At 44.1% G+C, this 24,690-nt stretch overlaps 4 protein-coding genes across 7 annotated transcripts; 1 reads left to right on the forward strand and 3 right to left on the reverse strand.

The window, feature by feature from the left end:
- Positions 1–4,308: 4,308 nt before the first annotated feature.
- On the reverse strand, positions 4,309–8,320 carry LOC133924678 (calmodulin-binding receptor-like cytoplasmic kinase 2). Of its 2 annotated transcripts, none has more exons than XM_062370338.1 (6): positions 7,478–8,320; positions 6,623–6,846; positions 6,345–6,513; positions 5,847–5,936; positions 4,902–5,200; positions 4,309–4,815 (listed from the first exon to the last, which is right to left on the reverse strand). In XM_062370338.1, exons 1-6 carry the CDS (start codon positions 7,749–7,751, stop codon positions 4,519–4,521), a joined length of 1,353 nt encoding a protein of 450 aa, XP_062226322.1. In that variant the 5' UTR covers positions 7,752–8,320; the 3' UTR covers positions 4,309–4,518. The 2 variants fall into 2 exon arrangements, with proteins under 2 accessions (XP_062226322.1, XP_062226313.1); XM_062370329.1 differs by having other exon boundaries at positions 6,623–6,849.
- Positions 8,321–8,461: 141 nt separating this feature from the next.
- On the reverse strand, positions 8,462–11,925 carry LOC133924659 (probable anion transporter 3, chloroplastic). 3 transcript variants are annotated; one of them, XM_062370302.1, is made up of 8 exons: positions 11,411–11,925; positions 10,842–11,068; positions 10,338–10,701; positions 10,190–10,234; positions 9,956–10,102; positions 9,509–9,646; positions 9,347–9,380; positions 8,462–9,262 (listed from the first exon to the last, which is right to left on the reverse strand). In XM_062370302.1, the coding sequence occupies exons 1-8, from the start codon at positions 11,825–11,827 to the stop codon at positions 9,078–9,080; spliced, it is 1,557 nt and encodes a 518-aa protein (XP_062226286.1). In that variant the 5' UTR covers positions 11,828–11,925; the 3' UTR covers positions 8,462–9,077. The 3 variants fall into 3 exon arrangements, with proteins under 3 accessions (XP_062226286.1, XP_062226302.1, XP_062226294.1); XM_062370318.1 differs by having other exon boundaries at positions 10,842–11,184; positions 11,411–11,550; XM_062370310.1 differs by lacking the exon at positions 8,462–9,262 and having other exon boundaries at positions 9,346–9,431; positions 11,411–11,901.
- Positions 11,926–12,061: 136 nt separating this feature from the next.
- Positions 12,062–13,912, reverse strand: LOC133924691 (uncharacterized). Its single transcript, XM_062370349.1, has 2 exons — positions 12,677–13,912; positions 12,062–12,544 (listed from the first exon to the last, which is right to left on the reverse strand). Exon 1 carries the CDS (start codon positions 13,886–13,888, stop codon positions 12,758–12,760), a length of 1,131 nt encoding a protein of 376 aa, XP_062226333.1. The 5' UTR covers positions 13,889–13,912; the 3' UTR covers positions 12,062–12,544; positions 12,677–12,757.
- A 1,718-nt stretch (positions 13,913–15,630) lies between these two features.
- On the forward strand, positions 15,631–18,570 carry LOC133924700 (sedoheptulose-1,7-bisphosphatase, chloroplastic-like). The gene is made up of 8 exons (XM_062370360.1): positions 15,631–15,838; positions 15,940–16,071; positions 16,172–16,357; positions 16,439–16,520; positions 16,944–17,165; positions 17,252–17,352; positions 17,478–17,549; positions 18,067–18,570. Exons 1-8 carry the CDS (start codon positions 15,737–15,739, stop codon positions 18,346–18,348), a joined length of 1,179 nt encoding a protein of 392 aa, XP_062226344.1. The 5' UTR covers positions 15,631–15,736; the 3' UTR covers positions 18,349–18,570.
- The last annotated feature ends 6,120 nt before the right edge of the window (positions 18,571–24,690 follow it).

A 24,690-nucleotide genomic window follows, 5' to 3' on the forward strand; every position in this document is an offset into this window, starting at 1 on the left:
GTAGACTAAGAACTAGGGGTACAAACATCACTTGTTGCTCATATGTTCCTCCGCAAGTTCTTTAGCTAATAGGTCTAGGACACCTTCATGCCTTCTTAGTTTTTCTTCACTGTAATTTGAAGCATCTGCTAATTTTAAGTAGGTATGTCACTTTTCCATCATTGTCTATTTCTGTCTTCCACTGATTTTGTCGTTGCTTCTGCTAATTTTACCAATGTTGTTGCTTTAATTGAAATAGCTTCATGGAACATAACCATATTTTGACTTGGTCGGTTTCCCAAAAGAGATGGTGTAACACTTTTCCCTTTTCCTTTTAGCCTCCTTTTTTTCTTTCTTTTGCCCCTCATGGCGCTTCTCTTTGCTCAAGGTTTTCTCCTCAGCGTGATAGTTGTATGCTCCTAATTCAAAAATATTACTTCTCTTATTCTTGCTTTCCTCTTGGAGGATTCTACACAATTTAGATAGATCCTTGAGTTCTCTCCACATATACTCTAAGGTTAAAGGTTTCTCCTTGTTTGTACCACGGACATGCTTTGTCCATGGCTATGTCGTTTAGATTACCCATTGCAGTAGGCACTTCTAACTCGAGCATAAACCCCACTGAACTTTGCAATATCCCTCTTAACACCACCCCAATGTGTCTTTAATTGCTTGATTATCCTTTTGTGCCCATTTGTAGGTATATTGTGGTTAAACTCTGTAGCTATAGCCTTCTAGTAGTATTCTAACTTCTTGTCGTTGCCATATATGGGATCAACAGAGTTGTTTAGCCAAAAGCTAAGTAGTCGTATGTTTTCTTATTCAATCTTCAGTCCAATTGATATACGCCCCTCTCATCGATTCTTGTCCACTGCTATCGCTTGACTCTTCGATTTTAACTGGTTGCTTCTCTTGTTGTTCTGCAAAGCACGAAGAGACTGACTCAGATCCATGGAAAGAAGTGTTCATTGCAGCGCCATCCCAATGGCCATGTTGCAGCACAGATGGTGCCCTATTAGTTGCAGCTCTTAACAACTGATGTTGTGAGTGCCCAAATTTTTCATGAAGTTGGACACCTTGAAAGTTGGCTAGAGTAGATTGCACCCAATTCGCTTGCTGTTGACCATCTTGAAAGTTTAGAGGAGAATAGTCATATGGTTGGTAGTTGCCTGAAGGACCAAAAGGGTGAAAATTGTGAAGAAAGTTAGGTGGTATGAAGGGAAACTGAGATCGAGGGATACTTGCGGAGAATTATATAGTTGGGGGGGGGGGGGAGTTTTAGCTACTACTCTCATAGTACTAGCTTGGGGAGTCTTGATTTAGCAAGTTTGCGAAATTTTTATTAGAGGGATCCATTTCATGTAGTAATGTTCTAACAAGTTTGTGATGAGGAGCATCTTATTTGATTTCAGCCGTGGTTCGGTTTGTAGGGAGCTGGTGGTGCAAGACAAGCTAACAGCTAGCTGGAGGCAATGTCTGATTGGAATATTTTATTGGTTGTGAATGGTGACATAGCAAAAATATAATATTTTATTGTCTTATAGCCTGGCCACATGGTATGTGTGACTTTTGCAACATGAAGCTCATGGACTGGTTGCACTTATAGCTAGGTAACAAGAGTGTATTATTGCTTTTTGACTACTTTCTGAGCATATTGTGGTGGCTCTAGCAAGTTTAAGGACCTAAATTTATACTCGAGTCCAGAATGACATCAACTATATAAGGTTTGTTTGATAGAGTTTTTAAATTAGTTTTTTGAGTGAAATCGGTGAGAATTCTGTTAAATGGTAGTTTACAGTTTTTAATTTTCAGAGTGATTTCGTAAAAATAATTCTTTAAAATAAAAAACTAGTTTCTCTTTATTCACTTTCCTCCTATAATCACTTCCATATAGTTTATCACAAAGAATCATTTTCAGCTATCGAATCAATTCTTCTAAGAACCAATTCTCACAGAGAATTTAGATTAGAGAGAGCTTTATCAAACATGCCCTAAGTGTAGAGATATTGATATATTTTACTTTTCGAAATATACTGGTGTGTTGAGTCCCAACTTTCAGTTGGTAGTATTTTGTTAGCTTTAGTAGGAACAAGGAGATCCTATTTGGTCCAATGCGTAACAGTTTCTTCTATTTGCTAATGTAATAGTCAGGTTTTTGGTCACTGAATGAATAAAACAAAATTTGGCAAAAGGAAAATACAATTTAGTGAAAACAGAAGCTTTCTAAAATTTTGATTTCAACCAAATAGAAGACAAGCGCCGATCTAAAAAAGTCCTCGCTAGGCTACAAACCAAATTGCTCCCTGGCGATGTGACCGATGTATTGCAAGTTTGCTACTAAATCGCGTATACACTGTGCTAAATTTGTGCATGTTTGAAGGTCTCTTAAAATATCCCAGGGTCTTTTTGAAGGTGAGGTGACTGTTAGACGGCGACCCTTTGCGGTCCATGAGGCCACTCGTGTCGTATTCCGTCTCCGATCCCGTATCGAGCCAGGGAACTGTGGCGACTCGCAATGCGTGCATCATGCGTGGTGTCACGTCTTAGCCTGCTATGGTTCCTTGTAGGAGTCCCGTCCCCAGATGAGTTGATCCCGCATTGCTGAGCACACGTGTGTGGATCCGTAAACTGGATCAGCTCGTCTGGATGAGTCGATCTCGATTTCTGAAATATTCTCTAAATATGCTGCACCACTCATAAGATACGATGGAATCGGGATTGCTAGTATCGCGTCAACAGTATTGTTCGCGTATAAACAGTATCACATATGGTCTTTTATTGCTTTAAAATTTTTAATTTTTTTTACATATTTCATAATTTATATGAAACTAATTTTAATTGAATTCACAAAAAATTATATAAAATTAAAACTAAAATTCTCTCAACAAAACTATTTTTATAAATCCTAACAATCGGTAGTGTTTAAATAAATTCTTATAAGTTTGAAAATTTCACTAAAATTATTTTTTTAGAATGATTTCTAAAATTATTTTTAACATAGGTTATATAGTGAAAATGTAAATTTTTTTATAATACTTTATTTATATATATTTTTATCATACTATATGACTCATTCAACATTAACTCATTCAAACAACTGAAACAAAATCTTATATCAAATCATTTCATTTTATATAACCAACTAAACCTATTCATACACTATTTCATAGACCTAACCAAAAAAACCTACTTATATCACGTCGTTTAAAACCATTTCGTTCAGTCCTATCATATCTAATATGATCTCGTCACATTCAACTTCTTTCGATCAACCGAACAACGCTACCTTGGTTTTGGCGCAGGGTCCTTGCTGGTCGAATGCTGATGCATGCACGACAAAGTACTTCGATCATGTGTGGTGTTCAGTTCGTTCGTTCACTCAGCTATTGCCTCTAGCACTCGGACGCCCGGGTGCACTTGGGAGGTTCTTCTACATTTTTTTACATGTAAGAGAAAGAAAAAAGAGAGAGAAAGAACCCTTTTAATCTACAACTCTAGATCCATCACTAACTAGAGGTGAGAGGTCCGAGTAGAGGATGAAAACTAATGCGAGAAATGCATTAATGAACGCGTAGAAACGCAATGAAACTAGTAACACATTCAAGATTGTTTCCATACCGTTGAAAGATCACACCCGGAAAGCAAATCAGTCACTATAGCATCGATGAATTTCAACTATCTCAACCCCCTGCTCTTATGCTCAAGTGCTCTTTCATCAGTGTCACAACATTGGGTAGATATCCGATTAATTTTTTTTTCTTTAGATAAATCGTAGGCTAGGTAACGTATTGAATCAAAGTTAGATAAGATTCTAGTAATCCCAGACTTACCTGGACTAACTTTGGATTTACCACTGTCTTCCATTGTCCCCAGCGCTATTGAGCTCATTCAAGCTGATTCCCAATGTACCAAGCAGCCACCGCTCTAGTGATCATGGTTGTCGCTGCGTGCAGTCCTTGTGGATTCGACTTCAGCAAGGAACGTTGAAGTCCTCCCTACAAAGTATGTATCGGCAAAGAGTGATAGGTCGGTCCGTTGGATAAGATCATACGCAGGAGCAGAACCAATCCTGCGCTAAGCCCTAGTTTGATTCATTTAAATTTAGACTAAATTTAAAAACATTACTATTTCTACAATAAATATGAAGATGATTTGGGTCATGGTCCAGATTGAAACCCAGCCTACATAGGGCTGGTCCGCCCCTATTCGTATGTATGATATGTTGGAGCCAGAGCACAATTTTGATATTTTCCTTCAGCTTTATTTTCACAAAAAATATACAAAGAAAAACATGTACTATTGGTCAACTGAGTGGAGTGGACGCAAATATACGAATCAAAGGCAAACTTCACGGGTACTAAAAATGAGCCAAAATGCTGCAATGGTTTAGTCCGAATTTGAAATGCTACAAAACCAGTTTTCCTTTTAAGGCTCTCTCTGTGATCGAGTTTTTCAACCAAGTCAACGGCAGTCCGCACCAATTTCCATCGTGTTCTCGTCAACTTCGTGTCTGAAAGCATCTCAGCTTCTCAACCTCTCCTACGTCGTACTCGTCACCGACGGCGGTGCGTACGTCGAGCCATCGTGCCGCCTCGCTCCTGCTCCTGCGCCCGCGGCTGCGGCCGCCGCGCGCTGCTGCTCGTGCTGGAAGTCGCGTCTCACGGACCAGAGCACCTCGGCGCACCGCCGCATGGCCGGCCGCGCCGCGCGATCTGGAGCCGTGCACTCCGCCGCCAGCGCCATCACCTTCTCCACCGCTGCCACGGCCGCGCTGCTCCTCCGCATCCGGGGGTCCATCGCCACCACCGCGTCGCCCTCCCTGCACTTCCGCAGCGCCTGCACAAACACGGTAATTTCGTCGAGCACCTTACGTGCAATACCTCTCAGTGTCGAAAGCGGTAGTTATGGTGTGCATGCCTTACCCATTGAGTGGTCAGGCGTTGGCGGCGGCCGCGGCCGCGCTCGATAGGGCGTCGGCCGCTGATGAGCTCGACGAGGAGGACGCCGAAGGAGTAGACATCGCTGCGGTCGGTGAGCTGGTTCGTGCTCAGGTAATCAGGGTCCACGTATCCGGCCGTCCCCTTCACTAGCGTTGAGACGTGGGTCGCTTCAGGGTTGTCTGGGGCTAGGCGTGCGAAGCCAAAATCGGCAAGCTTTGCTCGTAGGTGCTCTGTTAGGAGAATGTTGGACGACTTGATGTCACGGTGGATGATTGGATGATCTGCATGCCCATTGTAGGGAAGTATATGTCAGACATTAGGATGCTGAAAGCTTGGTAACCATTGTAGATGTAGATACATTATGTAGTGTTGGCAAAATTCTGATAAAAAATTGCTGAAGTGGTGATTTGTGGTGTTCCTTGTAGAATACAGGGAACTGGTGTATAAACATTCAAAGGCCAAGGGCCTTGAGACCATCCCCAACCATATTCCTTTCCACTTTCTCATTCCTTTTATTTTCTCTCATCTCCAATAGCTTCTTTTTTAGAGGAATCGTGAAGGGAAAGTAGAGAGAATCCTGTCCTGAAAGAAATGACTCTGAGAATCCCGTCGTGAATAGAACTGTGAAGGGAATCCGTTGGGGCTAGCCTGACTATGCATGCGCTTGTGGGCTTATGCCAAATATGAATATAGACATATGCATGCTATGTGCACAATGTGTTTACTAGGGACAGCTGTAAATTAATTCGCAACATTGTATATTTTACTCTAAGAAGGTCCAACAGAGAACAGACATTTCAAAATAAGAAGAAACATGCATGCAAATAAAGAGATGGAATATGAAACTGTACATTTTGGGGGGTACCAAATATATTAGTTGAAATGGAGGGTGTTTCAATTTTTTCCTGTAGAAATGGAGTGTGCTACCTGTGTATCCATGTAAGTAGGCAATGGCATGAACTATGTCAATAGCAATGTTGAGACGCTGTGAAAATTCCAATGGTTCTCTTCGAGATCCTGCATAGTGGCAAAATGTGTCTTTAAATTTCATTTAGTCTAATGGAAAATTAAGAAAGGCAGACATCTTTACATCCTACACCGTAATTTCAATCCATAGAGAAACTGATTAACTTAAGGAACATTAATGAAACATGGTTATAACCAAAAGTTAATGCTAGTACTTAAACTGACTTGTACACTAACAATAACTTAACATATTACATATGTACAAATTTACATCTTATTTAGGGGAATAGCATTTAGGACTTAGGAGATTACAAGGGTCTTTTATATTTATATACATTGTTTTAATACATTTAATTTCATCTGGTTCTACTATTATGTAGCTGGCAAAAGTAGTGCTTCTATATAATTTTAACAATATTATTACAGATTTAAGCATGTTGTTGCACATGTTTGACTTACCGTCCAAGTGCTGTCGAAGTGTTCCGTTATTGACATACTCAACCATAATTAGGCGTTCATCCTCGTACTCCACGTACCCAATAAACTTCACCAAGTTCAAATGTTCGACGTTTGACAGTGTGTGGATTTCACTTCTAAACTCTGAAGATAGATGCCCGCCGTACATGTTCTGCCAATGAAAGATGTTGCGTGAAATTTTTCATTGATTTGATTGCTGCAAGGAATTTCTTAGTAAAGATGTATGCTCTTTCTTGTGTTGAAGGAATTCACCTACAAACCTTAGTTGCCCGCTTTACAGCTATGATGGATCCATCCCTGAGTGTCGCCTTATACACAGTGCCGAAATTCCCTAACCCAATTTTGTTTTGTTCACTGAAGTTTGAAGTAGCCTTGCAAATTTCCTGAAACGAGAATTGCTCTTGCCATGACTTCTTTTGGCTGTTGTCGCTTCCCAGTCTGGATGTATTAGTGCTTGAGCTACTTGCTGATGAAATTCTTGAGACTACTGGAAACCATTGGAAACCTTCAGTATCTTATTTGCAATTAATGACACTAAGTTTTCTCGAATTACTGAACGATTAAGAACTTATGTTCACATAGTATTAATGATTGAGCAGCTACATATGCTGGTTATTTGTTTCTGAAAGCTTTATGTGTTGAATGGTAGAATCGTGATTGAATGATGCGTGTCAATAGAAATGTCAGTTGAACAGCTATGCTAACTTGAAGGAGTTTGATCATCATAAGCTTTTAGGAAAACGGGACAGAGAAAGTGGCAGTGAAATCCTATATTATTGACCGGGAGTCCCTATAAGCTCTGATATGCTGGTCTGTTGAAAGACTAACCATCAGGTCACAGAGTGATATTTAACCCCAGAAGTTATAATCTCGATCAGGATGAACTCCTTATTGCTGTTTTATGCTACAATTTTACGCTGTCATGATTTATAACTGTTTCGTGAACAAAAATCTTTTAGATCTGCTACTTCTTAATTGGCCAGGTAAATATACATGTCTTGATTCTAATGCAAAAAATCATTTTATGGCCAATAACTAAGATAATTGCTGAGGCATATCTTGTAACATCTCAGCATCTGCAAGATGGGTGAATGAAGAAAGTAAGGTGAGCTTACTGGAACTAACAGACACATCATGGCCATCAGTTGGTGGATTCTCGTGGCCTTCCTTGACTTTAAATCGACGAGGAGCAGAACAGTTTGCGCATGACCCTACAATGGCACCAGCTACTTCCCAGAATGATCTTGAGCTCCTGACCTTGTTGACCACACGAGAACGAGGTGTGTAGGTGGAGGTCACAGAGAACCCAGGATCTGACTGAAATTCATGGTTGAAGCTAGAGAAACCTCCATGGCCGGTGGTGAATGCCCGGTTATGCCCTGCCTGCATAGTTGATGAGATTCGAAGATGGCTTGCACAATTGCTCTCACATAATCAGGTGCCATGTTCGTCTGGTTCTTAGCTTTTGTAGACTCGGAGGCAATTGACTGATTCAAGTTTGACCCGGTGGATACATCTTTATTATCATAAAAAGGTTGTTGATTTGGTTTCAAGCCAAGCCAGTGAGGTTAGTCCCTAGGAGTATATGACTAGATGTATGTATGACAGCTACCGTTCACATAATTTAATTGGTGGAGGATGTCAGAGTATTATGTTCCACATTTCCTTTTTTTGTGTGATTATGTTCCACATTTCCATTGCCAGAGAGAAGCCTCTACTCTGAAGCTTGAACGCTAGCTCCGAAGCGTTCAAAAGATTATGTTCTTTGATGTCACAGATACTGCTGAGGCCCTTCGAAAGCTTAGCTGCATGATCTCTTGCGCTACTACAGATGAGAAATTTCCTGACACCTTTCTGCATTTTGATCATGAACTACTTATCTACAATCACCTCCAAGAATATTTCTTTTTAACAAAATGAAGCACTTGATTCCAGTCTTGATTACATATCACCTCCCTGTCGTGAGTATCGATCCTCGGTCTCAAAGCAGTGTCATTACACATGTTACCGGTACTTTTGAACCCTTCAGATCTCGTTTGGCGTCGCTGGGGGAACCGGGAGTGGCATTTACTGTACTGCAGTTTGTAGTGGCATCGATGTGTGCTGATAATCTCAATACTGAACAGCTTTACATTGGAATTTTACATATTTTTCATCAATGTACATATCCTTCTATGTTCCCTGTTGACGAGTACTGTTTCCCTGCCTGCATTTTATACTTACAAGAAGGAGAATTGCCCCAAAAAACACCACACAAGTCAAAATGATTTTAAAAGCCCACAACTTATTTCGTGGTGTCTACACCTAAGAAGTTCTGTGTTTTCAAACTCCTGTTCTCTTAACCCATGCTGGATTCCCAGCTTCCAACTAGCCTGCAAATCAATTTCAATTCTCTACTACTTTCGGTGCCACGCATGGTTGGGCTCCTCCTACCCTGCTATTTATTCTCTATTACATCTTCAGGTTTCATTGACTCGTAACATTCACATTTCAGACTTGCCCTCCAAAAAAAGCTAACATGACCGTCAAAGCCGGTTCCATTCTGTTTGTCCATCACTGGTATTCTACTTTCAAGAAAAACTCACTGCATACAAAAGCTGTTCATCTTCAGCTGCATAGAACTTTCTGATGGTTTCTCAGAGAGCACGGTAAAACACTGTCCTGAATCATCATTTTGTATTTTGAGGATAGAAACTGCAGAGTTCCTCCAAGGTGCTAGCCAGTGCCATCAAAATCAACACGCTCTCCAGTAGCAAAGATATCCCAGAAAATAGCACTACTGAAGTATAGAAGCGATGTCAATATCAAAAATCCACGGAAAGAACCCATCCGATCAACAAAAAACCCTGCTCCAACAGTTCCTAAAATGGCAGCAAATGTTCCAGCTGTATTTGACATTCCTGTCACAGCACAGACATAGGTTAACAGTGAATGCAACAGAATAAAAATCTATAACTAAAGCAAGTAAGGAGCATATTTAGTACCATGTAGCACACCGGCATACTGTGGAGCAATCTCCTGATAAAATTTTAGGAATGATATGTATCAGATGGGAAAAGAAGAGCTAAACTGCGGAGAATAAGAGTGGCCATGTTCCATCAGTGAACATGTAGGTTAAGAGTGACCATGTATCAAGGTTTAAATACCTGTAAATTTACTAAGAAACCTGAGTGGCCGAAGGATTTCAATCCAACAGCAATTGTAAGCCAAGCTGAAGCAGTGATTGGACTCTTTGCTGCATTCAGACCAAGAAGAGCAATACCAGGACCCAGAAAGCCAATTGACTGCAGGAAGAAAAGTCAAATAGTCAAGGTTCGGTTTTAATCCCGGCAGTTAATCTCTACACTTGACATGACAAAAGCAAAAAAGAATACATATTAACGATTTTATTTTTTTTTGGCAATGCTCATGTAAGGCTTAACATATTTGGTTGATGTATCTCGTAAAACCAATTACCAGTAGGTAGGCTGCAGCATATCAGAAAGTGTGTCACATTTGGTAAGAATGTGGAGGTGCGCTCAAGATCGTATAAATAAAATAAACGAAAACTTCCCTGATTCTTCTTCCCTACTGTTTTTATTCAAGCAACATACCTGCATTATCTTCCGTGTTAAAGTAATGCTTGTACCATTTCTAATAAGCATGTCCGAGACAACACCAGCCACATAGCCTAAAACTGCCATCATCACCCAGGGGACTGCACTGAACCATGCAGCTTCTCTCAGATTAACATGATATATCTGATCACCATAAAAGCAATATCAGGTTGGATACTGGGAATAGTAATGTGTATATTCAACAAACATTGAAGTAGAATGAAGACTTACTGTCTTGAAATAGACTGGCATCCATGAAAGGATGACGAAATAACCCTGAAAAACATCATGATACTCAATATTTTATCCCTAAAAGGTGCTCTTTGTGTGGCACAATCTTACCAAGAATTGGTGAAAATTAGATGTTTACAGGAGTTACCCAACTATGCATGGCATTTGCACAAATCAAAGCCCATGTTGGCCATTTGGAAAGTAATTTGCTGAAAGGGGGAACTTTTATTTGTTTTTCATTTCCAATTTGAGGTTTCACCAATTTCTGACCCTTGGTTATATACTCTAGTTCATATGCTGATATCTGTGCATGTTCACCAGGTGTGCCAGATATAGCCGGTATCCATACCAACACCCACAGAAATCCGAATAATCCAAATATCACAAAGGGTCCAAAAATTCCAGTTCGTGACATGATAATTGGGGAAAGAAGTAACCCAATGGTATTGCCAAGCTGAAAGCCAGCCATTGCAATAGCCACAGCACTAGATCGCTCCGTGCGAGGAAACCACCTGTAAGAAAAGGCCCAATGCAAACAGTTTCATAAATATGGACAAGAATGATGGCCCCAAACAAATAACAATATGCTGTGGGCAAAAGCTTGGAGATGAATACAACTAATCAAAAGGAACAGAATTACAAAGGAAGATACCTCAACACCATGTTGTTCATGCTTGGGAGTGCCACTCCTTCTGCAATACCCAGCAGAACTCTAGTAAAGAGGAACAACCAGATAGAGCGACCAGCTGCCCAAGGAGACAGGAATGTGGCCAAGGACCATAAGGCTACACCATAAGCCATGACTCGCTTTCCACCGTAGTAGTCGACAAGCGCTCCACCAATTATCGGCGACATCAGATATCCCCAAAGGAAGGATGACTGTTTGCAGTGCCAAAAACACAATGGCATTACCATATTGTCCAAAGAAGATGCATAGACTTATGCCCTTACTTCCTCATGTGTGATTGTCCATAAATTACTTGCACTACAGCAGCCTGAGTGAGGAATAAGCAGGAAATATAAAGTGCTACGCTATGTTAGTAGAAAAAATGAAATAAATATGTCATTGCACATCATTGATCATTCTAGCATCACATCATTAAACCTTGATTACTACAGTTGAGCACTCCAAAAACCCAGACACAGTTCAATGAGAATGACTAGTCAGTAGTCACTAGCGCAGCCAAACAAAAGTGAATAGAATTAGGGGAAACTGGGTACCTGCACGATGCCTCCAAATGAAGTGGTCCATCCGTACGCCTGGGAGAGCGGCACGATGGCGACGGACATGACGACGCGGTCGGCGTTGCAGAGCGCAAGGGCCAGCCCCAGCATCGCCGCCACCTTCACCCTCTCAGACGTCACGAACTCCGCCGCCGCAGCAGCCTGAGCCTCGCCTCCGCCAGCTGCCGAAGCCCCGGGAGGCGCCGGGGCGGGAGCGGGCCTGGTCGGAGCCCGGAACAGCTGAAGAGGAGCAGGTGGCAGGAGGCAGCCGCGGTGAGGTCGCCATGGAAGCGGAGGCGGGGCTCGGGCGTGCGCCGCAGACGGGCACCCGCTGCGGCGGCGGGGGAGGATGGGAGGTGCAGGAGGGGGTAGAAGCGTGCGGGTCAAGGGGAGCAGTTGGCCGGGAGGCGTCATCGTTTGTCTTCTCCGTCGCGGAGTCACGGGGGGAGGGGAAGCCAAGCGGAGTGGAGGGGACCCGTATCCTCTGCCTTTTGGCAGAAAAGGCAGAAGCAAATAGTGAACTCAGCAGTTTTGTCGTTTTATTGCAGTGAGATGGCGTTTTTCACTGAAGCAGCTACTATTTATAAAATTATTATAATAGATACTGTTCATGGAATACATATAGCAAAAGATCTAGAGCGTTCATACTTGATCCAACGACTAGCAAGGGTAAAGGCGGAGGCACTGTTTCTGCCGAAAGGCAGGGAATACGGATCCGAGTGGAGGTGATGATTCTGCTGGAGTGGGTTAGTGGAGTGATGTGTCGGGTGTACGGGCCTTCTTTGTTTCGATGTGGGCTTGGCCCGGCCCAACATGGCTCGGCCTGCGAACGGAAGAAGTAGTAGGCTCGATTAGTCCATTTCTCTAGGCCGAAACCACTCAACCCGTTTCTCTATTTGTTCTCACTCGAGAAAAAGGAGAAGGAATGACTCGCCATTTGTTCAACAGTATCAGCCTCCGATTCCTCGAAAAAATAGGAGGAGTTTGGTGAGTAAATATGGGCAGTATACTTCAAGAAATGGTCCATGAGGATCATCACTTCAGTACTTCCTGTTTCACCACAGTGCCGAGTAACTGACTAGCGGATCATGTTCGCCGTTTTCAGAAAAGCACCGGATGCTGAAGCTTGCACTGTTAGACAGCCGCAAATTAGCATTGCATTGCAGTCACACCACACATATCAAGGCTCCTCCAACTAATATGAAAAGCATCTACAAGACTAAGGCGACAGCACAATCCTGCAGTCGAATAGACAAGCAGTACCTCCTGTAAAGCGCGAACGTAGCATCATCGTTCATTTCCCCCTCCAAATGGCCATCGAGCTGCCATTTGCAACCAGGCTTCTCACGATGCAGCTCTGGTCGGTGCTTTCCCAGCAAGGGCAGCAGCGTGAGCATCAGTGAGGCCGGGTGGGAGGCTCGCCTCGTTAGGACGCACAAAGGTATTCAGAAACGTCTCGTCGCTCATGCAGACCGCGTTGTAGAAGCCCCGGTCGCCCCCCGGCAGCCCCTTCTCCTTGAGAAGCTTCAGCACGTTGAGCCGGGGTACCAGCCTCCCCTCGATGCTGAACTTGAGCATCGCTGGTGCCCGCGCGATGGCCTCCACCTCTACGCCAGCCTCCTTGGTGAGGAAATCCACCGCACGCCGCAGCCGGTCCTCGGAACTACTCAATATGGACGGCATCTTGGCCACCGCCATCGCCACCTGACAGCTGGACCAGCCGAGCGACTTCAGCAGCTCCATCTTGGCGGTGGCGCTCTCCAGCCGGACAGAGTATGCCACGACGAGGGCGTAACGGAACATTGGTGTGCCCCGGGGCACGCCGAGATCCTCGGCGCGCGCTATGACGGCCTTGAGACGCTCCTGGGATCCGGCAAGCAGCCGCGGGACCAGGACGAACACCTGGGCAATATCACGAACAGCTAAGCCGCATTGACGCAGTAACACGATGTTTGGCTTGACCGCGCTCTCGAGGCTCCGGCTGAGGAGCTGGGTGTTCCTCCTGATGGCGGCGTGCACCTTATCGAAGGAGCCCAAGAAGGACATGTAGAACGCGAGGCGGGAGGCGTGCGCGGGGCTGACAAAGACGCCGGGGGCGAGAGGGGCGAGGCGGGCGATCTGGGGAGTGGAGAGACCGATGTCGCGGAGCTGGGAGACGCGGGGGGCGAGCGTTTGTTCCACGTTGCAGCAGAGGAACCGAGGGCTCCGGGCGATGGTGGAGGCGACATCGGCTTTGGAGAGGCTGAGATCGGCGAGGAAGGCGCGGACGGCGTCGAGCTGGTCGGAGCTCTTGAGGTTGGAGAGGGATTTCGAGGCTTTGAGGGCTTGCGATGGTGTGAGGCCACAGTTGGCGACGAGGTAGCTCTCGGCGACGAAGGGGGCCGGTGATGTGGCGGTGGTACAGAGGAAGAGACGGCGGCGGAGGGAGAAGGCGGCGCGGAGGGAGGAAAGGAGACGGTTTTGGAGGCGTTGCATTGTTGTGGGCTTGTGGCTGCTGGTATGCGGTATGCCGGTATCCGGGTCGTTTCAGGTACAAGCGGCGATGCGTGCTTGCCACGGATGGATGGAGATCGAGCGTTGCTGGGCTTGCTGCCCTCGACCCAGGCCCCCGCGCTCTAGGCCAGCCCACGTATGATTGGCGATCCAAGCTGCGGCCAGACGGACGCGCCCTGTCATGGGTGGCGAGGCGCGCCGCCGTTGGGCTAGCTGCTGGGCCTCCACGCCATCATGCACCGGACGGGCTAACTCTACAAGGAAAATCTAGGTTTAGTTTATGCAATCAGCAACGCTCCCATGTTACCTTAAAAAGTTTTACGTAGATATGTATACTGTTCCGTCTTAGAGGGAAGCAACCGTGAAAGCGAGGATCGACGAAGTGGAAGTGAGAATGTCGGCTTGAGTAACGAAAACAATGGTGAGAAAATATTTGGAAGAAAAAGACTTATTTTTCTATAGTACAATCTTATTCTTTAGCAAAATAAAGTTCATTTTCTAGCGGCAACGAGCATCCAAAACCAAAATGTCTCATAAGTAGTTATTAATAAAATCGAAGTTGAAGTTGGAGTTACCAAAGTTTGTGGAGTCGGTTTCGATTGACGTATGTTTCGGCTATGCTATCGGAGGCTTAGGGAAGTTGAAGGAGAGAGCACTCATCTTGGGGCTCTCAGTTTGGAAGGCTACGGCCAGAGGATACGCACTCCAGCAACCGTTTTAAAAAAAGAAACAGTACAACATAGATACACGAATATACTTACATTATCACATATACGTACTCACACATCACTAAAGGTCGAATATACAGAGCTTGTATATTGAAGAAGTCACCACATGTGTCTGGTTATCGATAATTACATCATTTACCACTAAAAGAATTTTTTACCTTAATAAGATATATAAATAAGCAAACTTGAGATTTAATTCTTAATGGTAGAGGTACAACGACCTCCACTAATCATCTAAACCAAAACTTAAGAGATGGATGAAAGCGATCCAGAGAGGAGGAAGTCGTTGTCACAAGTTACTAAATAATGTTGCTAACGGTGGATCCGGATCCTCTACCTTAATTATGATTAATGCAGAGAATAACTGTATAAACAGTGCAATGAGTCGACTGCCACAGTAATCTGCACTAATTAATCAGTATACTTCAGTGAGTACTGCAGCAACAGTTATGCGACATACTGTATCACCATATTTTACTGTTCATAGGCTACTGTAGCGGTAGATCTGAGCTCTCCATTTTTTATCAGACGGTGCAAGTTCACCTTAATGCAGAGGACCGTAGCCTCTCTACATTGGCTTCTCCCATGCAAAGAATCTCAGTCCGCTAACGGTAGCAAATGTGCCTGCTATAGCGGTAGCAAGTATAAACACTACTATATGAGGAGCGGTCAAAGATAATGAATTGGAACTTGGCGGCCCTTCTTAAGCCGCTATAGCATTTATAAGAATTTTTGAATTTTTTTTATGGCGTAAAAGGAATTATCTCTAGCTGAAAACAAAACAATGCGTTTGCCACGCCTTGACCGGCCGACGAACCGATCCATCGTCGGTCCTCCCAGCAGGGCCACACGAGCCACGAATGGTCGTCGTGCACCGCAGCGCAGCGTCCCCCGCTCTATCTTCTCCAGCGCCACGTGGCGCCACGGCGACGGCCGGGTTATCCGGTCCAGACGTTCATCCTCCGTGTGATCCATTCCTCACTGACCCGTGCTAGTTGCAGCACCAGCTCACCACACAACGTAAACACACAGAACAATTTAACAACACTTCATCAAGGTTCCAAGCTTCTCGTCAGCATCCGGGGCGCCACACCTGCAGGCAATGGAGACCGTCGCGGCGGCAAGCTATGCCGGCAGGGCCGGCGCCACGCGCTCTCCGGCCTGCTGCGCTGCCATGTCCTTCTCGCAGTCGTACAGGCCAAAGGTACGGGAGCTTCGCCTTACTGAAGTGTGTGGCACTACTGGTAAGTAGCGGCTCGTCAGGCTACGTGCAAAAGCTTCTGCTGATGGCTGGTGTCGCGGCAGGCTTCCAGGCCGCCGACCACGTTCTACGGCGAGTCGGTGCCGGTGAACACAGCGCGGCCGCTCTCGGCGAGGCAGTCCAAGGCGTCGAGCCGCGCGGCGCTCAACACCCGGTGCGAGATCGGGGACAGCCTGGTGCGTGCGTGTACACCGTCAGTATACGGCGCGGCGCGTCGGTGCATCATCATGCCATGCGACGAAGCTGACTTCGCTGCGTGCCCTTGTGTGGTGGCAGGAGGAGTTCTTGACCAAGGCGACGCCGGACAAGAACCTCATCAGGCTGCTGATCTGCATGGGGGAGGCGATGAGGACGATCGCGTTCAAAGTCCGGACGGCGTCCTGCGGCGGCACGGCGTGCGTCAACTCCTTCGGCGACGAGCAGCTCGCCGTCGACATGATCGCCAACAAGCTCCTCTTTGATGTGTGAAACGAATGCTCTCGCCCTGTGTGTGATGTCTCAAAACTGTCTGTCACTTCGCTTATTTCTGTTCTGTGTACGCAGTCGTTGGAATACTCCCACGTCTGCAAGTATGCGTGCTCCGAGGAGGTCCCTGAACTGCAAGACATGGGTGGCCCAGTTGAAGGTATTGTCATAGCTTCTCCGCTCTGTACATAAACCAAAGCTCATGCATTTAAAATATGGAAAGAATACAAAGAATTGAACAATGACTACCATTTAAATATGTCCATAGCCAATTTTCTACTAAATAAAACCTTTCCATGCCAAATAAATAGAGAGTTGCGGACTTGCAGTGCAGCCGGTCAGTTATACTGCAGTATTACTGAGCAAACATATGTTCCCCTTGCGACCCTTCGGCATCGTCAGAGCACAGTAGCAATGGAACTGCAGCATCAATATGTCTCACCAACTCACCATGCTGTCTTCGAGATTAGCAGAAAAAAAAACTGAGAAATAACGATTATACATGTCATTTTGACCAGTGCTCACAAGATGCAGAAATAACTGAGAAGTTACACAGGTTTAATTAGTCATCACTTTGTCGCAGGTGGTTTCAGTGTCGCATTCGATCCCCTTGACGGTTCCAGCATTGTCGACACCAACTTCACCGTCGGAACCATCTTTGGTGTCTGGCCCGGTGACAAGCTGACGGGAGTCACCGGTGCTGATCAGGTCGCTGCTGCGATGGGCATCTACGGCCCTCGCACGACTTACATTATCGCCCTCAAGGACTGCCCTGGGACACACGAGTTCCTTCTTCTTGACGAAGGTGCGCTTGAATTTGCAACCACTGGGGACTTGCAGAGTAGCAGTATGTAATGTTAAGTGTACTCAAGATCTTGAAAAATGTTGCAGGTAAATGGCAGCATGTCAAGGACACCACATCCATTGGGGAAGGGAAAATGTTCTCTCCTGGTAATTTGAGGGCAACATTCGATAACCCTGATTACGACAAGGTACTTATCAGTTATTATTGCTGTCTTTACATGTTTTTTAGCAGCTGTTACTTCTCTACCCTTTTGATCGTCTAGAAGAACAGGGTTCGTCAGAATCTAACTACTGCAAAAATGTATCTTCGCAGCTCATCAACTACTACGTCAAGGAGAAGTACACATTGCGTTACACTGGAGGAATGGTTCCTGATGTCAACCAGGTACATATCAGCAAATCTTTAGCTACTAAAATCGTGAACAATTGCTCACATCCATACAAACCACAAAAGTTTCTGATGCCTTAAACCGAGCGAAAATGGTACCCGATGATGGAGTTAAAAATCCTGAAGTGGTTTCCTTTGCTTGAGACACTGAAAGTCCGAAATGCCATGACAGTAGTTCAGTACTAACTGTCAGGAGTGCATGAACAGTCCATGATTAACTTGTCATATCAATTCTACATCCTTGGCACCAAACAGACGATTCTTCAGAGAAGGAAAGCAAACTTTTGAGAACAAGAATTTGGTTTGGTGTTGCCAGTAAGTGTCTGTAACTGTAGCGTTGCTGCAAGCCCATGCTAGTGAGAAACTATTGAGTTGTACCAGCGTATGCTTTACGCATGGCCACGCCAACACAGCATTAACCCACAGTGAACTTACTTCACTTTAGGTCCTTTCCTACACTTTCAGTATGCAGAACTTACGTGACCATGCATGCATGATGCCTGTGATGACGCAGATCATAGTTAAAGAGAAGGGCATCTTCACCAACGTGACGTCCCCCTCGGCGAAGGCCAAGCTGCGGCTTCTGTTCGAGGTGGCGCCGCTGGGCTTCTTGATAGAGAAGGCCGGCGGGCACAGCAGCGACGGCAAGCAGTCGGTTCTGGACAAGGTGATCAACGAACTCGACGAACGGACCCAGGTTGCCTACGGGTCTAAGAACGAGATCATCCGGTTCGAGGAGACGCTCTACGGCTCCTCTAGGCTCACCGCCGGCGCCACCGTTGGCGCTGCCGCCTAAGTTTTTGCTGGGACGCAAGCCGTGTCACCTTTGAAACTGCTGGCATCACCTAGAACCCATTTTGTGATGCGTATTCAGACTACAGTGGACAGACGGGCTTGAAGAATTCTCTCGCGCGAAGTAATTTTTGTATGTGCATGCATGGCAACACTTGTGTCATCAGATGTCTGTATGCCTCTCAGCAGGCAATCTCCATTTCTGCAGCCTTATTTCTTTTCGATACTTTGGGGCATGCAATAGAGTCCATGTCCGGATGTCCCAATGTTTCTGCCATACAGCCCATACTGCAAGGGTCCATGGAGTAGAGTGTCCAAGAGAAACAGTAGTGCCAGTACGTCAATCGAGCAGGCAGTTGGTTTGCGGCCATGGCTATTGAGAGTTGAGAGACCTAGACCAACAACCCAGTGCTGCGAACCTGACGACACCACGAAGCACGAATCCTGACTCTTGGTCCTCTCGTTCTACAACCCTATAGTTCTTTTGAGAAGATGTTTTCAGAGCTCTGGATGCATGATCTGATGCTTGTTCAGCTTGGTACACGGATCTACAGTGCGGTTCATAGTATAGTCCCGCTCTGGTCGGCACACGTACAAGGAGTAATGCACAAAAGTACGCAGATACACTGCAGACCATTCCATCGTGTGAGCCGATGCTCCAGGTTAGCGTCCAAGAGTACAGTGTACAACATTTCGCCTGTTGAGTGTTGATTGCACAGTTGAACGATCGAGTACACAAACGCAAGCCCCAAGCTCCAGACACGACAGCAAACTGCAGCCCACGGCAGGGTCGTGTCTGGATAGCCTGTACGATCGAATATGGTGCGTGCCGCTCTGTCTCAGCTGATCAACATGTCTCCGTCAAAAACACGCGACACATTCCAGTCCAGCAGCGGGCGATGGAGATGACCGGCCGCCGTCAGTGTCGTGCTGCCATGCAAAAAGAGGGAGAGGCTGTGTGTGGTAGGCGCAGAGGAGACCACGGTACCACGCTAAATGGCGATGCGTCTGCGCCTCGTGTTCTGTCGGCTCGCAAAATGTTCGCCCTCCTTGCGGCACCGAGAGACACCGGGTACGGCGGAGCGCAGGGGAAGCAGTGGCGACGATGTGATCCCGGCGAAGCGACGCCTGCCGTGCCGTCACGCTTTATTTGACGCACGCGCACGATTAGGCCTCGTGCTTGTCGCTGCCATCATGCGATTCCACTGCGATTCGGTGACCGGTGCGCAGCAGAGCGGACGTTTTTACCGGCCATCTAGCCATCACTTTGATAAGTTGGGTTTGCTGACAGGTTTACTGATGGCGCATTGCTTCTGTAGCCCATTTGTCTCCAGCTTCCGGCAGGATCCACCATCTTGATGGCTTGATCCTTGTCATGGCTGATTGCTTAATCAACTTAATTATGGCTAACAGTGGTGGGCTGATGCATGCTCGCGGAATCTCCTGGCATGATCGATGGTTACCATTTTTAATAGAACACTGGAAAATAGCATATTGTTAGCGCGTCGTATAGCCCGTCACCAAGCATAGCCATATGAAACCACTAAGTAGAATATTAATCACAAACCCTGTCAAACAGCTCTTATATTATTTTGATTGCTGCTTTTAGCAAGGCTCAGGCATGTTGAGGAGAACATGGAGGTAGAACCTTCAATCCAGCAACATGCGCATACCAAACTGCATAGCACAACAATATACCGATCCATAAAAAGTGAAAAGGAATAATGGCCAAGATATGTTATATATTGTCAGACTTTTAAAGTAGACTAAAACTTACATTTCTTGCTCAGTTCAAAACATTTTTAATAATTTTTTTAGAACCGTTCAACACATAATTACAGTATGGAGAAAAACAACTCATGTAATGAATAATTTGGTTCTACAATTTATTATGTGCTCTACATATATTTTACTATACATATTCTATGCTCAATACAATATGGTTTTTCTTCTAAAAAATATGAACAGCAATAGAATAACCAAATACATACATGTTTCCATCACAAACCTACGAGTGCAGAGCACCCACTCTAGCAGCAGCACCATTTAGCCCTCTGAAGACCAGCTGACATGTAGTTCGACTTGACAACTGAATTAATGATGTGATCAATTGCATGAATATGCAAATGGATTCAAATAAGGGATCATGGTTTTCGGCATATAGAATATGCATTGTACTCATATTCTAAAAGATCCAGATATACTAAAAGAAGACAATAATTTGGGCATTATTGCACAAAGGTATGTAAAAAACAAATAAATACAACAAAGTGCTAGCAGATGGAGAATAGTATCAGAATCATGAACACTTTTGTTGCAGGTAAAATGTAAATAAGAGAAAATTGTTGTGCAAGAAATTGTAATCATCAAACCTTTATAACGATGCAATATTAGATGATATACCATATTTGAGATTATAGGCAAAATATTTTGCTGTAAATATTTAGTTGATACTTATGGGTCGGCTCTTGACGTTTATAGTTTCTGAATGTAAAAAGGAATCTATAATTGGTAAGATGCTTGAATTGGTTAACATCTACTATCTCTTGATGTATCCTACAAAGCGAAATAGTAAATATCAACCAATTCCAGCATCCTAGCCTTGATCTTCAGGTTAATGAACGATAAAAGTTGATCCATAATCGTCAAGATCTTAGCAGAACATAGCAAGCTTTAAGTTTTCAGGTGTGCAGGACGATTTACATAGTTCACCATTCATTTACCTGTTGTGAAATTCTAATTGTTACGCTACTCATGCTGAAAAGATCAGTACAAAAACAATAACATGGCATATACTATTTCTGTTGTATCTTTTGCACAATCATTAGTATTGTTTATACTACTAATGGTTGTGGCAACCAAGTACCAAGAATAATTGGATTTTAATACTCTTGCAAAATAAAAACAAGCTTTTACCTGTGGTAAAGAAACTTGCATAGGGATAAGAAGTTAAACACATAGTGCTTTCAAAAAAAAAAATCTTAACTTCAATGACTCTAGTTCGATCATGAAGACATCATCATCTATATCCCTTGCACCCTTAATGACAAACTTATGACCTCTTACACAAACAAACAGTCTTGGTACTTAAGTAAACCTGTATGATTTAGGAAGAACAACTCCATAAATTTAACAACTTAAATACTTAAAAATGCATGAAGAAATATTTGAAATAAATCCAAACATACCTGGAAAATAGGACCAATCTCAGTAGAAGATGCAATGCTCCACCCATCGATGAAAAAAAAAAACAAATCTCCTTGAAATAATATCCAGTGATGGCACTTCAAAGTATCCAAGCAGTGTCTTAACCCATGATGGGGATTCTTCAACTTGCTTTTAAGATTAATTTTGGATTTCTTATGATGTGAGTAGCTCTTCATTTTTATATTATCATAGGCATCTTCAATAGCCTCTTCACTTTCTTCATACGTATTCTGGAAGAAAATCCCTTGCACTTTTGATCTCTTCTTCAGATGCATCATGATCAACACCGAGAAGCTTGTAGGGATCCCATGATTGGTGTCTTGGAAACACTGGGACATGCTTTGCAGATACACATAAATCGGTCAACTTTAGACATAATCGGTAATGTTAGTATTAAAACAACCGCCAGCACAACAACACAAAATTGAAGAAGAATCTCCAAGAATCTATAAAAACCAAAATAAATATAAATAAATAACTGACATAACAGCTATGGTGAAGAAATTTCTATAGAACATTCAACTGTTTGCCGCCCAAACAAATGATAAAGGGCATGTATTCAAGGTGTATTCATCAGTTAAGGTAATCTTTGCTAATTCAATATCTCCATCAGAGGGAGATAGCAAACAAGAGGCTTCAATTGCAAAAATTTCAATTCACAGGTCAAAGTGCCAGAACAAACCAATATAATTCAACATGTTTTGCTCCAGCTAAGTGAACGAAACTTTTGATTTCTTTCTAGTTGGTTCAACAACAGGAAAGAGGACCTTGTGCAGCTGAAATAGAATCAACTAACTCTACATTACTGAACTATGGCCCTAGAAATAACTATATATGACCTAAAGTGTGCCAATAAAATATATTGGAAGTTCTACAGAGCCCTAATAACTAAAAAATACTTAATAACAGGAAAGAGGAGCTTGTGTAGCTAAAACAAAATCAACTAACTCTCAATAACCGAACTTAAATGACTTAAAGAGTGCCAAAAAAATATATTTGAAGTTCTGTAGAGCCTCGATAACCAAAAACTCAGTCCCATAATATGAAAACTAAGTTTTGTACCTAGAATCCACCTGGGTTGATCTTATTGGAACAATGAGTTTAGGGAAAATAGTTGTTCATCCAGTACCATTTCCCAAATTCACTAAAAAAGGACTGGGTTGGGTGGGATATGGGTTATTTATGTCAATCCAACCAGGAAAATTTTGTTTGATTTCATGAGGCACATGTGCTATGTATTACGCTTTTACAAAACTACTTGTAATAGTTAATCATATCAAACACGTGCCATGTCTTGAATATTATCATCCATAATACATATCACTCTAGGATTACCTGTCGTTATCTATATTAATGTCAGACAATGCCATAATATCTAGCATGCTTAGGGTTGAATACGTCTCCTTGGAGATGTCGCTTTTAAACACCTCTCCTCGAAGACAAGATTTACTGTTATCAATGGCAACTCATATACCATGAATCATTGATGGTTGTGAATTCTGTGATGGTTGTGAAATTCTTGATGTCATGTGGGATATGGAAGGTGATGTGTAAAAATTGGTAAAAACTGTTTTGGCATGGGCAGGTAGAATAATCCTCCGGGGAGGATGCTCTTGGGGGCTTGAGTTACATGATGGTATTCATTGCCCATGAAGATGCCTAGTCTAGCCGCTTAAGGATCGAGTCTTGCGCCATCATGCTTTGCAACCCCGTGCAACTAAGTGTCCTATATGGGCAGGACTTGATTTTTCTTTCACTGGACTGAGTTGGGCATCATACTAGGAGGCTGAGAGCAACGAGCAGCCAATGATCCATCTGTCCCGTTGTTTGGAGGTTTCAGGGATCGGCTTAGGTTTAAAAAGGGATGCTGGCCTTCGGAACATGCAGCTCTGGGACTTGGCGTGTCTCGTGAAAAAGCCCGGCAGGAAAGGTGTTTGGAGAGTCTCGGTATGATTCGCTCCTTCGCTAGCTACGGATGAAGACTGAGCATATCGCGTGGGTAAAGCTGTACAACCTCTGCAGAGTGTAAATCTATTCGAATAGCCATATCCACAGTCATAGACGTGAAAAGGTATGGTCACGCTTGAGTAGACTTCGGGTGCGTGAGTCTTGATGAGTGAGGGTGTGGACTAGATGTCCGTGTGATGAGGTTCCTGGCTCACTCAGTCAGAAGCTGTGTGGTACTAGAGGTACACCAGATGTGATAAAAGGAACTGCGAGGTGAGGTATAGCCTCTCACAGGACCGAGAAACCCCAGATACAGCTCGTTGCGGATTTTTGAACTACTTAAAATGTTTTGAAGTCGACCATAGTTGATACAATTGGCAATCTGCATAAACTGCTTTACGCTTAAATCTAAACCGTAAAGCTTATCCTTGAATAATCCCTTTATGCATTTATCAACATCTTAAAGTAGTATAGGGCTTGTTGAGTACCTTTCGTACTCACTTTTGCTATCATTTAGATGAAGATCCCAATGCCGACTTCGCAGCAGGTGAAGCCGGGGACGAAGAATAGTCTCTGAAATCGCGTTCGCATCCTCGCTGCTTGTGGCTTGGGCTTTTGCTTCTGTGGTGTGTTTTGATGGTCGCTAGGCCAGACTTGTAATATTTGGTGTGGTTTGTATGCCTTTTGTACCTATAACCTTACTATCTACATACAAAGTTTGACTGTGATATCACATCTATTATACTGTGCGCATCAGCTACGTAATCCAAGGACTGATACAGGTGGCATAGGAGATCCCGGTAACAGGGGTCTCACAGGAGTGGTATCAGAGCCATGCTTGGCTGTAGGACGTGATATTAGGATAGACGAGTTAGTGTCTGTTTATTTTCAAAACAAACGGAAGAAAAACTCTTCTGTACTTACCTCCTGTCTTGTTACCTTTGCAAACTTGATATGCTGGTTCTAAGTTGTTCCCTTTTCTCGGCAGATGGAAAATGAGGATTGAAACACAGTACGATATCTATGAGTGAAAGGCTTTCTCAAGTTGTTGTGGGAAGGTTGTTGCTGTCTGGGGTACACCTGACGCCTAGAGTACATCGGGCGTGAGTACGACAACAATGAATCCCAGAAGTGCCAGGTTTTTTGCAGATCTTCGACTGTCCAAGGCACCCTAGCTGGCGACCGTGGCACG

The sequence above is a fragment of the Phragmites australis genome, chromosome 1 (genome assembly GCF_958298935.1).
Source record: "Phragmites australis chromosome 1, lpPhrAust1.1, whole genome shotgun sequence".
NCBI lineage: Eukaryota > Viridiplantae > Streptophyta > Magnoliopsida > Poales > Poaceae > Phragmites > Phragmites australis.